The 14,659-nt window shown below is 35.1% G+C and overlaps 1 protein-coding gene across 8 annotated transcripts in view; it reads right to left on the bottom strand.

Moving 5' to 3' along the window:
* The window catches only part of Uggt2 (UDP-glucose glycoprotein glucosyltransferase 2), a 259,231-nt gene that overhangs the window by 93,622 nt on the left and 150,950 nt on the right, over positions 1 to 14,659 (bottom strand). For all 8 annotated transcript variants that reach the window (XM_029558882.1, XM_029558884.1, XM_029558883.1 and 5 more), the window contains 2 exons: positions 8,643 to 8,849; positions 4,986 to 5,117 (listed from right to left, as the gene is read on the bottom strand). In XM_029558882.1, coding sequence (XP_029414742.1) covers positions 4,986 to 5,117; positions 8,643 to 8,849 — 339 coding nt within the window. The remainder of the gene's footprint in view (positions 1 to 4,985; positions 5,118 to 8,642; positions 8,850 to 14,659) is intronic.

Below are 14,659 nucleotides of genomic sequence, written 5' to 3'. Positions count from 1 at the left end.
TAGGTCATGAAATTGAGAGGGAGTGAGAAAGGGGTTTGGGAAGAATTGGAAGGGGGAGAAGGTTGGGTGGAAATGATGTAAATATAGTACTCAGATATGAAATTCTCAAAAATAAAAAAATTAAAAATAGGGTCATACCTATTGCCCCTGCTCTGTTACTCACAAAACTTCACAATAAGACCCTATTGCTGAAGAAACCTCATACATGAAATATGGAACAAATAAGGAGAAATAAAGCTGGGGCTGACTTCAAAGCCTCATCTCTACCGTCTAGCTTTCATAATGCTGGAATGTGCTAGGCAAACAACTTAAAGAGAAAATTTAGCATGAACCTTACCCAGCTGTGAATCTTGTGAACTACAGCAACAGATTGCCTGTCAAGATATGCCCACAAAAATTGTAGGAGTAACCAACTACTTTCCAGTCGAATTTAAGGTCTACTTCATATGATGGAGCTCATACCTGACATTGATATCAGGCCTAGGGACCTAAGCCTAGACAACCCACAGGCTATGGAAGAGAGCCAAGTACAATTATGCTATATATATAATTAAACTGATTTCTAATGACTTATTGATATACCCACAGATTAATGCATCTTTCAACTCTCAGCAGAGAAGATTATTAAGCAGATGGTGATCAACAAAGAACCACAAGTGGTCAATGTGTAGAGAACAAGAGGTTGCAGACTGTTTATTCCTGAATAGGATGCCTATATCAAACTTCTGTCTCCAAAGGATCAGGGATCATTGTGCAGAAAGTTTGTAAGAGGCAGAGGTGACTGATGACCATTAGGAAACAGTTTTCTAAACAGGTACTCATATGAACTCACAACAATGGTGACAGCATGCACAAGTCCCACATAAGCTCAAACCAGACAAAATCCTAGCATAGATGTGGGGTAGTGGGGAAGAAAACCCAAACCACCTGAGGAACTATTGGCAATTGATGGCTGCTGGGAAGGAGAGGGTCAGTCTCCTTTAAGTGTGAGACTCTTAGTAGGTTGCCCAGGTTCCAATGAATGGACCCACAGTGAGGGGCATTTGGGGATATGAACATGAGTCTATAGGCCTTAATATATGTATAGGTATATACATATATTACATACATGTATATACACACATGTATGTGTATATATGTGTGTATGTATACACATGTATATTAGAGCGAAGAAATTTGGTGGGGAACTAGAATGAAAGGATGCTGATAAGGGAGGGGATCTAATATGATTAAAATATACTGTATGAAATCTGAAAAAATTAAACAAAAATAGGTTCATAAAATTTGAAATGATTTCTTTAGACATTTTTGCTTTATATGTATGAGTGTTCTGCCTGCATGTATAGACATGCACTCATGTCGTGCAATGCTCAGAGGTCAGAAGAGGTCATTGGGTCCCCTGGAACTGGAGTTATGGAAGGTTGTTAGCTACCATGTGGGTACTGGAGCCCAAACCTGGGTCCTTTGCAAGACCAGCCAGTGCTTTTAACCACTGAGCCATTTTTCCAGTCCATGAAATTATTTTCTTAAGAGATTAATAAGAGTGGTTATCTTTACTGACTAAATTCATCAGCAAACTGGATTTCTTTCACCTATGTAAACAAGCAACAGGATCAAATAGCTGGAAGAAACCTGACTCCTCTGCATCTCAATTTTTACTTGAAGATGACTATATTTACAAATAATGTAATTTAAATAGTATAAAATCACATAATTTTCAAGGTGGGAAAAGAATATTATATTTGACAAGTAATAATACAATAAAAATCTATCTGGTGTTTAAATCTTTGGAGCATTTTAAAATGTCACTTTTAAAACTAATATAAAATGCCATGACACAAAATACTACTCCTTTGATAACTGATTATAATTTTATAAAACTCTACTGTAATGTCCATTAACATTGAGCTAGAAATCTCTCCACCTACAAGTTTGAACAACTGGGCTTGTTTCCACATTCTCATTTACTAGCGTAAGAAAAATCAATACTTTAAATGTGCCTACTATTTCCATGATGGTTTTCAAATATTTAAAGGGAAAGTATGAGTTAATAATTATTGAAGATTTACCTTGTCTGGGTATATTTAAAATACTTTATACATAAAGGTATATTAAATCTCTCCAACAACAGATTATTACTATTCCCATTGTCCAAATCAACAAGATGAGTCTCATCAAATTATAGAACTCATGGTACAACACAATCTGAATCCAGGGCAATTTGGCTTAAGGAGGGAGGCTTGTTTGTTTTCTATTACTGGTTTTCAACAATACATAAATATGTGGTGTGATAAATACAAGTATAAATACATTAACAGTATTATTTGGAGTTTTATTTACTATTACAGCATATAAACTTTTCATTCTTTAGTATGTTAGTAAATTATGTGATCATTATTGGATCCCTATTGTTGATGAGTTATAAACAATTTTAGCTCTGAATATACTCCAACTCTACCACTGGGACAGGTTCTATGCTAAAATGCAATAATTGTTTCAAGCACTAAATTGTCAAAATTATAACAGTCTGCTCCAAACGTTAGGGTTATTATGCTTTATAGCAATACTCTGAGGCAGAATAATAAGCTATTACATTATAGCTCATTAAACGAGTTAAATATTTTTAAGCACATTTCTACTTAAACTACACAATAATCAAATTTACATTTTTTCCCATTAGCCAATGCAAAGTCAGATACTATGACTTGATTTCTATGGCTATCAGTGTTCCCTGAATTTGATGCCTCTACCTAATTGCCTAGTCAATAAATATATTTGAGATCTATAACTGAATTCACTATCTTTCTCTTCCATTACTCCTAAACAATCCCTTGATTTATACAATTACATTCTAGCAGAAAGCTGGGTTCATAGGAGGTGTGGGATTCATATCTGAATATTTTTGTGGACTGTAAGAAAAATGAGAAAAGTTAGATTAGGAAAAATTAGTTGAACAGAACTATAATACTTATCATTAAGATAAACTATGTTAATGATAATAAACAGTGACAAAATATAGTCAAAAGACAGCTGTATACAGCTTTAATTATCTTTATAAAGTTGTATTTTCTCCCACAGCAACTGTTAAAAAAATCATTTCTGAACTTCTAAATTGCTCACTTTTAAAATTCATAAAAATTTATAATAATAATAATTAGCAATGTTTGCTACTAATTTATAAAATAGTATTGTTTAGATATGAGTATGATTCTCTTTTAAAAGATTTATTCTAATTTTATTTATGTATGAGTGTGTGTCTGCATGTATGCCTTCAGAAGCCAGAAGAGGACTGTGGATGCCTTGGAGCTAGAGTTACAGATGGTTGTGACCTGGCAAATGTGGGTGCTGGCAACCAAATTCTGGTTTGCTGCAAGAGCAGTAAGTACTCTTAACAACTGAGCCATATTTTCAGTCTGGATGACTATCATTCTAATGGAAGTAAATAGAGTTCATAAAAATGTGGAGTATACTTCAAGAGTACTTAGAGTTGAAGATGACTGGGGGATATATAACCTAGTACTTTAAGACAGAAAAACTGTCAAAGTTTTACATTAGTTTATTTAAAAAATTTTTATTTTTATTATATGTGTATGAGTGCTTTGCCTCCATGTATGTGTGCCATATGTATGCAATAACCATGGAGGCCAGAAGAGGGCATCTGATCCCCTGGAACTGGAGTTACAGATGGCTTTTAGCTGCCATGTGTGTGCTAGGAACTGAACCTGACTCCTCTGCAAGGGCAGCGAGTGCTCTTAACTGTTGAGTCATCTCTCTGGTCCCATATTAGTTTATTTATTAATAAACTTAGCAATAGATTCATTTTCACTTAAGGAACTGATAAGAAATAAAATCAGGCTATCATAATAAAATGTCAACTAGTATTTAACATCCAATTATTACGTTTATGAAATTTAATCAAGAAAAAGTTTGTAATATATCAAGAGGAAAAAAGCATGATGAGGCTGTCAAAATGGCTCAGGTGGTAAAAGCTCTTGTTGCAAATCCTGACAATTGTGAGTTCAATCCTTGGGGTCTAATATAGAAGGAAAGAATAGATCCCCTGAAGTTGTTCCTCTGACCTTCATGTGGATCATACATACATACACAAAAAAATATAATAAAAATTTTAAGATTAAGATTGATCGAGATGTTCTATATGAAATACACAAAAGTTCAACAAAAAATTTAAAAAACAAAACCAAAAAAATTTTAGATGTCATATAAAATTATAGTAGGGTTGCAATCATCTAAGAGGAACAGAAAAGTTTATTGCAGAAGAATTGGAAGTTGGGGCTGGAGAGATGGCTCAGTGGTTAAGAGCACTGACTGCTCTTGCAGAGGACCTGGGTTTGAGTCCCAGCACCCACATGGTGGCTACAAACCATCCTTAACTCCAGTTCCAGGGGAATCCAAAGCCCTCTTCTGATCTCTGTGGCATCGCATGACACAGGTGCACTCATATACATGCAGGCAATACACTCATACACATAAAATAAAACTAATAAAAAAAGATTTGGAAGATAAAACAATAAGCTATTAGTAGTAAATTTACATAGTATTGTGGGAATTTTTTTAATGGCTTTTAAAAGATTTTATTGATATGTGGCATACTTCATAATTTACAAAAGTAGTTGTCATGTTACATAAAAATTGCAGAGGAAGTTACAAGAAGAAGAGATGCAATAATGTACTTACAACAGCTACAACAACACTGATTTCTCAACGTAATTTTTGTTGTTAGAGCAAATAATACCAAGATGCACCAAGAACATTCTCCTTTCCCTGAACTGATGAACAGGGGAATGTTATCACAAATGGAGGAGGGAACAGTTTCAGGCACCATTTTGTTTATAATAGGCTCTGACTGGTGTGTTTTATGAAAGGAGCACCAAGTACTCTGTGTGCCACATCAGGTGTGTTCAGTCTGAAAAAGTCTCAGATTCACTGTATCAGTGAAAAAGTTAGAAAGTGTTTCTACTACTTACTTTCCCATTGCTGACAACACCTATTTCGCCAGGTTGCAATTTAAGCACATCTTGACAGAATAACTGGTGAGTTCTGAAAATATTTACTCCAATGGTGTTATATTTTTTCTCAAAAGCATTCTTATCCATTTCCTAAGATACAAATTAAAAATAATGAAGCTATTAAAATGAATAAAATGTATGAGGTAAATATGCATATAAATAATATATGCAAAGCCCATTTTTATTAATATTATAATTGAAATTACATTATTATTTTTATTGTCTGAATCAACATTTTTGTTTGCTTTGAGGCAGATTCTACATGTCGCTCTAGTTGGCCTGGAGCTTACAATGTAGACCAGGCTAGCCTGAATCAACATTTTGAAGAATCTTCTTTTGGCACTGGAGAAATGGCTCAGTGGTTAAGACCTCTGGCTGCTCTTGTAGAGGACTTGGGTTTGGTTCCCAGCACCCACATGACAGTTAACAACCTCCTGTAACTCCAGTTCCAGGGGATCCAACACCCTCTTCTGACCTCCATGGGCACTGCATAAACATAGATGCACTTACATACATGTGGGTAATACACTCATACACAAAAAAATAAAATATTTCAAAAAAGAGTCTTCTTTTGCCAAGTCATTTACAAAAATTTTAATCTTGTTACAAAAACATATAGTTACAAATTATTCATTATTTGAGAATTTCAGAGTGATTGCTAGATCAAATGTTTGAGAATGTCAATTTAAATAAAATTGAATATTAAATTAATTAAATGTACAACCAGAGTGGGCCTTAAACTCTCAAGTTTTAGCAAGTTGCTGTGTACTACTATGATGATGGAAATTTTCCATTGTACAGTTCAATATGGGAATCAAGGCCCCAGATGGTTATTTGATTAGCACTTGTAGCATAATATGGTTAGCATGCTTGAAAAACCAAATTCAAACGCAAAGTATAAAATAATCATATTTAGACCCTGACTTCAGTATTGTGGACATCACAGATCTAGATATTCTCACCTCCCAACTCCTCAATTTATTCATCTCTCTGTCTACAACCTCCAGACATGATCCCATTACCAGAACAATCGTTACTCAGCCTTTCAGTCTGCAAACCTTATCACTTATTCATCATCCTTCCCATAGGATAATTTTCCTCTTCACTAAGATTTCTCTTATTAATGGCAAATCTCAGCTCCACTCAAACACCAGTCTGCTTACTCTGAAGTTGGATACAAAAAACAATTACGGTGGGACAAAACATGTAACCATGCTTTTCTACTTATGATCACTATTTTCAAGTCAACACTCAGCAATGATAAGAAAGTCTTCATTTAAGTCTTTCATTCTCAGAATAGAAAAATGGGACATTTTCTCCTTTCCTCAAAATTCTAGTATGTATATGCCAGTCTACTACTTAACTAATCAACTGACTTTTGAAAGTAAAGGCCATCAGAAGATAAATAATTCACCTTGCTGTCAATAAGTAAATAGAGTTTGCTGTAGCATGTATACCCACAGATTCTACTTTTCTCCCAGTTAAAATGGATAAATAACTTCTGTTCTTAGGATTAAACACTTGTGTGATACAGCTCAGCACCTCTTATCTGCTCAAGAACTTTGGTCACTTGTTTATATTATACTTTCTCATTTTTTTGTATAGATTGCCCCCATTAACATACAAAAGGCGGTAACTCCAAAATTTAGAAATCCTTCCTTTACCTCAAGTCTCAATCTAGATAGCCTTGTTTAGTGCATTTCCCTGTATAGGAACATAAACAGCTACTTACAACTACAGCTACTTATTTTCTGATTTCCCATTCTCAAGTTTAGCTTATTTTTATTTCTATCATTCCACGGGAACAATTCTAATCAGGGACACTAAAGACCAATTTGCCAAAATAATTCAAATATGAAAAATATGAGGCCTCATTTCAAAAATTCTTGGCATAGCGTTACTCCATCCTTGAACTATTTACTCCAAATTGCTTTCCCAACATGATACTTCCTAACTCATGGGCTGTGCCATCTCTCTCCTTCACTTTGGTCATTCCCTTCAAATACAAATAAATATACTGAAATGTTCCAGTGCCCCATTTTCAGTCCTTTCTTCTCATCCACTTCCCTATACTCCTAAGGAAATCTAATATTTCAGTTTCTAAAACTATATAATGCTGATAAAACTCGGCATTATATATATGTACATATATATATACATATATATATATGCTGATAAGTCTCATATTGACTTAAAATACTACAGCCCTTCAATGAGATCAACACTCATCCATTCAAACTGTTAACCAACATTTCCACTGTAATGTTCAATAGACATCTCCAACTAAACACGTACAAAATTTAATTCTCAATTTCCTATTTATTCCAAATTTTCTCATCTAGACTTCTTCATTTCAAGAAAGACACATTCATTACTATCAACTATTTAAGGCAAAACCCCAAACTTCCTTTACATATCATAATCAATGAGCTAATTCTGTTAACTATAGTACCAACAAATACTTTGTATTCAGTATTTTATCACTTCCATCACTATCTAGTCAACACACTATTACTTCTTGATTAGAATACTATAATAGCATTCTATTTGTTCATCTTGTTTTTATTCCCATCTACCAACAATCAAATCTTTACAGGATTCTAGTCATAGATTTTCAAGGGCTTCTTAATGTACTCAGAAAAAAAACTTCAAGTCCTTACCATGGCTTGAAAGTACTTAAAATTTGACCTGACTCTCCACACAACTACTCAATTCTGGGCATACTGACATCTCAGACTTGGCAAGATTGCCTCTGGATCAGGCTTCCTGGCTTGCTATGCTCCTGAACCCTGTACTTTACTCACAGACTTTCTTGTGGTTTGATCTCTCTTTCACACAGAAGTGCTCAAATGTAACCTCTTTAAAGATGTCTTTCCTAAGTACTCCATCTAAAATAACATCCTCCAAATGAATATCCTTATATTTTGTCTACCTTTCTCATCTTAATGTAAAGTCTATAAAAATCAGAGATTCTGCTTGTATTCTTTACAAAACATCTCCATTGTCTGGCAGATTAAGAAATTTTTTGAATGGATAAATGAGTATTTCTTCCAGAAAACCATTTGAGTTTAGAATTTCTCCCATAGTAGACACCTTCAGTTAAATACTTGAAGTTGGGCTGAAGAGATAGCTCAGCGGTTAAGAACACTGACTGTTCTTGCAGAAGACCTGGGTTCAAATTCCAGCACTCACATGGAAGCTAACAACTATCCATAACTCCAGTTTCAGGGGATCCGACAGCCTCTGCTGTCCTCCGTGGGCACTGCATGACAGGGGTGCACTTACCTACATGCAGGCAAAACACACATACATATAAAATAAAAATAATAAATAAAATATTTTTTAAAATACTTGTTATCTGCATGATGCTTTAACCCTAACTTATCTTCACTTGGGTACATATCCTAAATAGAATGACACCAATGAAATATATTAAACTTAGTTTTGTTTTATGCCTCCATCTAGTAACATTATTTAATCTTTATCTTGCCCCAATATACAACCATGTATTATTATCAATTTATTAGATTTGTTAATATTTTTCAGTACTATGGCACAATAAGTATATGAATTACACTTTTGAAATACACAACACATATTTATTACTTTACTGACCGTAGAAAGGAGTGTTTTAATTTTATATCCAGAGTAAATAGCTGTAGCAATTTCTTCTTTTGCCAGTTTCCCAAGAAAGCTTCTCAAAAGGTGGTTTTTATGTGTAAGAAAAGCTGCCAAAATTCCTCTCGAAATGACTGTGTTCTCTTCATTTATCTTTGATGTAGGATTATAAATAATTCCCAACCGACTATGAACACTTGTTTTCTGTAAAACACATTGAGAGATCAAGAAGAACAACACTTGTACCTTTTCCCAGTTGAACATATATTTCCCCATCAAGGTTGTCCACCTTACCTTGTATCATCTTTCACTGTCAGTCTTCTTATGATGAATTTTATAGAATGCATAATTGCAACTACAATAGCCTGAGAAACAATCATAACTCTACCACTCCATCTCTTTGCATAGAGATGTTTTAGTAATGTAATCTTAAGCCTCTTTGTGAGTGTATAAAAAACATAAAAATATACAAAGCAAAACTGTAGAATACAGTGGATTAAAGTACTGTAAACAATTATATAAGTCAATTACACAGCACTGCAAGTAGCCCAAAGTCAGCCCTCATCCCTTTCTACAAACGCCCTCTTTTCCAAAATAATTAGTATCCTGCCATTTATAGTAAGAAAACCCTTGTATCTCTATATAACTTATTCCTTAGTTTGTACCATTAGACATTTAATATATTTCAAATTCATGTGAATGGAATACTGTTGTATTTGATAAACTGTGCTTTATCACTCAATACAATGTGAGATGCACCAGTATTGTTTGATGTATAGTTATTTTGCAAAGCATATGTAATTCCATGATACGTGTATATTCTTTTATCCAGTCTGTTGCTGGACAGTTGAGCCTTTTCCAATTTAGAGTTCTATATCAGGATATGCAGATCTTTCTTTTTAAATTTTGTTATTTTTATTTTATGTGTATGTGTGTATTGCCTGCATGCAGGTAAGTGCACCCATGTTGTACAATGCCTGTGGAGGTCAGAAGAGGGTGTCGGATCCCCTGGGACTGGACTTAAGCACAGTTGTTAGCTGCCATGCAGGTGCTGGGATTTGAACCTGGGTCTTCTGCAAGAACAACCAGTGTCCTTAACCACTGAGCCATCTCTCCAGCCCCAGGATATGCATATCTTTAATTTCTGAACTAGTCAGTTTTCAAAATATCTGTTCTAGTTTCCAGTCTCACTAGAAATATATGTGTTCTGTTATTTCAAAGCTCATAAATATTTTTCATTGCCATTAAAATTAAATTGAAATCATTCTGTGCAGAATGGGAGGATATTTCACCAGGGTTTTACTTTGTTCTTCCTTCATCACTAATAATATAAGCAACCTTTATTATATTCACTGGCCTTTTATTTTCTGATTTGCTTGCTCGATTTTTTAGCCATTTTTTAAAAAGTGGATTTTTTTCCTGATGTGCTTGATTTCTCAAATTCAAGTGCTTTTTGGTTGCATCTCATAGGTATCATAGCATAGATATGGTCTTCCACTCTGTAGCTTGTACTTTATTAGTGCTGTGATTTGACAGAAAGTAGTTGGTATTTATAATTTTAATGTACAGTAGTTCAATTTTTTAATATTTTAAGTGACTGTTACTAGATTTTATGTTTTAGAAATTGTTATTCTGATGTTATAAAGATATTCTTCAAAAGAATCCATTGTTTTGCTTTTATGTTTAAGTCTATTATTACCTACCTGGAATTGGTTTTGAGCATGTTGTCAAAAGTACAGAGGTTTTAAAAAAGACTATCTTTATACTTTCATTGTCTAACTATATCATATGTGCTAATGTATGAAGGGCACTGCTTCTGGGGTCTCCTTATTTTCTAGTATTCTATTTTTGGTAACCCTGAGTTAAGAACAAATTGTCTTCAATTATGTAACTATATAGAAGGTCACAACAGTGAAGTAATTCTCTATCTCTGCTTAAGAGCATTTTGACTGTTCTTAGTCTTTAGAACCTCTACATAAGTTTGCAAAGTAGTGTGACAATTTCCATAAAAAAATTCAGAGGCTCCTACTGCAATTACAGTAAAGATATTCATCAATTATGTGAGACGTGACAACTTTAAAACATTGAGTCTCTTGATTAATGATTATGATACATTCTTCCATTCTCATAGGACTTCTGTATTTTACCCCAAAAGATTTTCAATATACTTTGTTACATTCATTTCTAGTATTTGCTGTTTTTGGGGGGGTCTTTTTGAGACAGGGTCTCCCAGTAGCCCCAGCAAGCTTGGAACTCACTATGTAGACCAGGCTGGCCTTGAACTCAGAGATCCCCCTGCCTCTGCCTCCCAAGTGCTGGGATTAAAGGCGTGTGCCACCATGCCTGGCTGTATTTGCTATTTCTATACTAGTATAAATATCTGTGCCTCCAGAGACTGAACTTAGGTCATCAGTCCTAAGTACTTTTACCCACTGAGCCATCTCCTCAGCCTGATTAACGCACTTTTAAGGTTGTGTTTTGAGTTTATTGTTGTAAAGATACTTGTATATTGAAAAACTTAGGGATAATGAAATAAACATTCATCCCATAAGAACATATAATTAAAGTACCACTTCTCAAAGCTTCAGAAGCAGCAACTTCTGAAGTTTAGTGGAGGTTACCTTGTTGATGTGTAGCAATTTAACTACAAGTGAAAAGCAAAACAGTTTGCAGTTCTCTCAGAGAGCATGTTCCCAGCACATATTGAAAAAGCAGGGAGAAGTTAATCTCTCTCAAATCTGCTGCTTTACAGAATCAAAACAATTCCTTTTCCCCCCACTACAATAATTTACTTACAGACTACTGATAAAACCCAAATGGATTCTGGCATGGTATAATATGATATGAAAATCTTTCAAATGCTATGTTTCATTTAAAATGTTTAATCCTAATGTGGCATCAAGCCTTCATAATGACCCTAGTGATCCCTGCCTACTGTTACTCATGCCCTACAAAGTCATCTTCTTATGCTGAATAGATGTATCCATTTAACAAACAGTAAATATTGTCTATAACTTAAATTTTTTTTTTATTATTTTATGTGTATGAGTGTATTGCCTGCAATGTATGTTAAGTGCACCCATGTTGTGCAATGCCTGCGGAGGTCAGAAGGGGGTGTTGGATTCCCTGGAACTGGAGTTACAGACAGTTGTTACCTGCCATGTGGGTGCTGGGAATTGAACCCAAGTCCTCTCTAAAAGCAGTGCTCTTAACTGCTGAGCTATCTCTCAGGCCCAGGCTATAACTTTTGAGACTACTTTGTAACTCCATCTGGTTTTGCCTTTATCTGTTTATTTCTCATTCTAAGGAAGGCCAGATACCATGCTGTGAAAATTTTTGCAGTACAAAAAGTAGGTTTGGATATTAAATAAGATACTCTGTTCCTCATCCAGCAGGCAGGCAAGTGGGCCATCTAAGCTGGTCATCTTTGAGTTCTTGCCAACCTCTCAGATGTCCACAGCTGAAGCCAAATCTGGACTGCATTCTCATGGGAAGGCTAATCTAGAGCCACTTAGCTAACAGGTGAGAAAATAAGTGATCATTATTTTAAGCTATTGAGCTGTGGAATAATTTGCTATATAGGAATAAGCTTACATTCAGCTAATATAAAATTTCATAAAATGTTTTGGTTTCATAATTTTTTATTTGTTTTAAATGAATTTTTGTGTATTTTATACAGAATATCTCAAATGATCTTTTGTTCTTCTTATTTTTTTTTAAAATCAGGCTCAATCTCACAGAGATCTGCCTATTTCTCCTTCCCAAATGGTGGGATTAAAAGCATGTGCCATCAATATTGGCCTGCCATCATATTTTTAAAAAAATTATTTAATAACCACGATTAGAAGAAGCATTTCATTACAGCTTTAACATAATCAATAACAACTTCCAGAGAAAAGATACATCTCTTTCAAAAGTGGCTGTATATTTTTAGGTTCACAGTTGACTGAATACAGTTATACAATATTGAACTCAGTATAAACCCTATAAGATAAAATTGAGTTTTTAACCTTTAAAAAAAAAATCTCCATTTCATTTTAAAAAATATACTGTTTCCTACAGAAAGACTCATTTTTAATTCTACTAACACTTAGATGTTTGCACATGCATCTCTAATCTGTATGTATCTGATTATTAGTAGTCATGGTCGGTTGGACTCGGATACTCGGAACCTAAGTATGGATATAAAGTCATCAGGTAGATTTCAAGGGTAATGTTCATCACCTCTACTGATTAACATGAAGTAAGTTTTTATGCTTCCTTCTCAAATATAACTTTTTTAATTTGATTTTTGTGTGTGTATATCATACACATCCCAAACAATCTTATTCATCTAAATACCCACTTCCAAAATGGCACCCTCTCATAGAGCCCGCCTCCTCCTACTGGAGCCCATATACTCTGTCATCCCTGTTACTGTCCACTGTGTTGTCGGCGCCCCTAGTCATTCTCCAGTGCTTGTCCATCCACTGAATTTAGTCAGCCTATCTAGAGATCCTTGTTTTAGGAAGATCAGCTGTTCCTCATCTAGCAGTAATCAGTTGTCAATATTCCTTTAGATAAGAGTGGGATCTGCTGTTGATTTTCCAAGTTCTATGCTGGGTTACTGTTTGGAAGTCTCTTGGGCCACCCTGGCCAACAAGTCAAAGGAAGGTATCTCCTGTCTGGCATTATTTCTTGTTATGTAGGCTTTAGCTACATAATATGGACTCTTAAAAAATTATACTGAACCCTTTAATCTTTGGTTATACTTTCCTTTTGGATGTTTAAGACCCTACAGTTGGCCCAGATAAAGCAATTTATTTTTACTCTTAAGGTCGTTTGAGATCTGTTCCTCAGGGGTCATATGGGCTTGGGAGGAGGCTCTGTCTCCATTCTATTACCAGTTTCGTCTATGTGAAGAGAAGTCAAAGGTCCTGCTCAACCATGGCTGGCTTTGCTTGGAAGCATGGAGGAAATGTTTTCTGTGTTGACCCTCCTCTTTGTAGACTGGACACTGGTTCAAGTCCAGCTGGTGGCTGTCTCCACGGCCTCCTTGATCAAGAGGACAGGTGACTCACCACAGTTACAGGGCATTTTGAGAGATGCTCATAGTCGCCTGGAACTTAGTCAACCTAGGAAGGCAAGGAGCAAAACTGTCCTTTATGTCCCTCTGACCAAATTAGTATAGGCCTCAAAATATGGCTGTTAAACATCCAAGGAGGTTAGTTCCACCAGTCTGGTAATTTTAATTACTATGTTCCATGTAGATAAAGCTTAGGCAAAGACCAAACGTTCTCAGATAAACCTTGCCTAGACAGATATATTCCTTGATCTAGTTGTATGTATAATTTGTCAGTAGGTTGTTGGATTAAAATGGTTCCCTCTGGTTTTGAAAACTAGCTACACATTATTTATCTCTTGCATTGTCTACCCTTCCACCATAGTTTCCCCATTTTTCACATTTCTCCCTTACTAATGTCCTTCTCCTATGGTCCCACCTCTCTTGAGCTTCTTCTTTCCCTTTATCCCCTAAGTTCCTTGTATAACCTTCCCTCCCCCATCCCCTTAAAACGACTCCATTTTTATCCATATCTCCCTTGTTAACGCCTGTTTCCTACTGTTATTCTCTTTCAGATTCTTTCTTTTCCTTTAATTCTCTGGTTCCTTTAATTGTCCTGGTTCCTGTAGTTATGTCTGGATACATACTCACTCATCAGGATTTGGTGCTAGGATCCACATATGAGGGAAAACACATGGTGTTTCTTGTTGTTGTTTTTCAGTCTGTGTTACTTCACTTAGTATAAAAGTTTCTAGTTCCATTTACCTACCTGCAAATTTCGTGATTTCATCTTTCTTTATTGCTGAGTAAAACTCCATCGTATAAATGAACCACATTTTCATTATCCATTTGTCAATTGAGGGACACTTAGGTTGCTTCCATCTCTTAGCTATTGTGGAAAGAGAAGCAACAAACATGGATGTACAAGTGTCTGCAATAGGATGAGTTCTTTGGGTACATGCCAAGGAGTGGT

The sequence above is a fragment of the Nannospalax galili genome, unplaced genomic scaffold, assembly GCF_000622305.1.
Source record: "Nannospalax galili isolate Female #2095 unplaced genomic scaffold, S.galili_v1.0 scaffold528, whole genome shotgun sequence".
Lineage (NCBI taxonomy): Eukaryota > Metazoa > Chordata > Mammalia > Rodentia > Spalacidae > Nannospalax > Nannospalax galili.
This window is presented reverse-complemented; position numbering and strand designations above follow the sequence as displayed.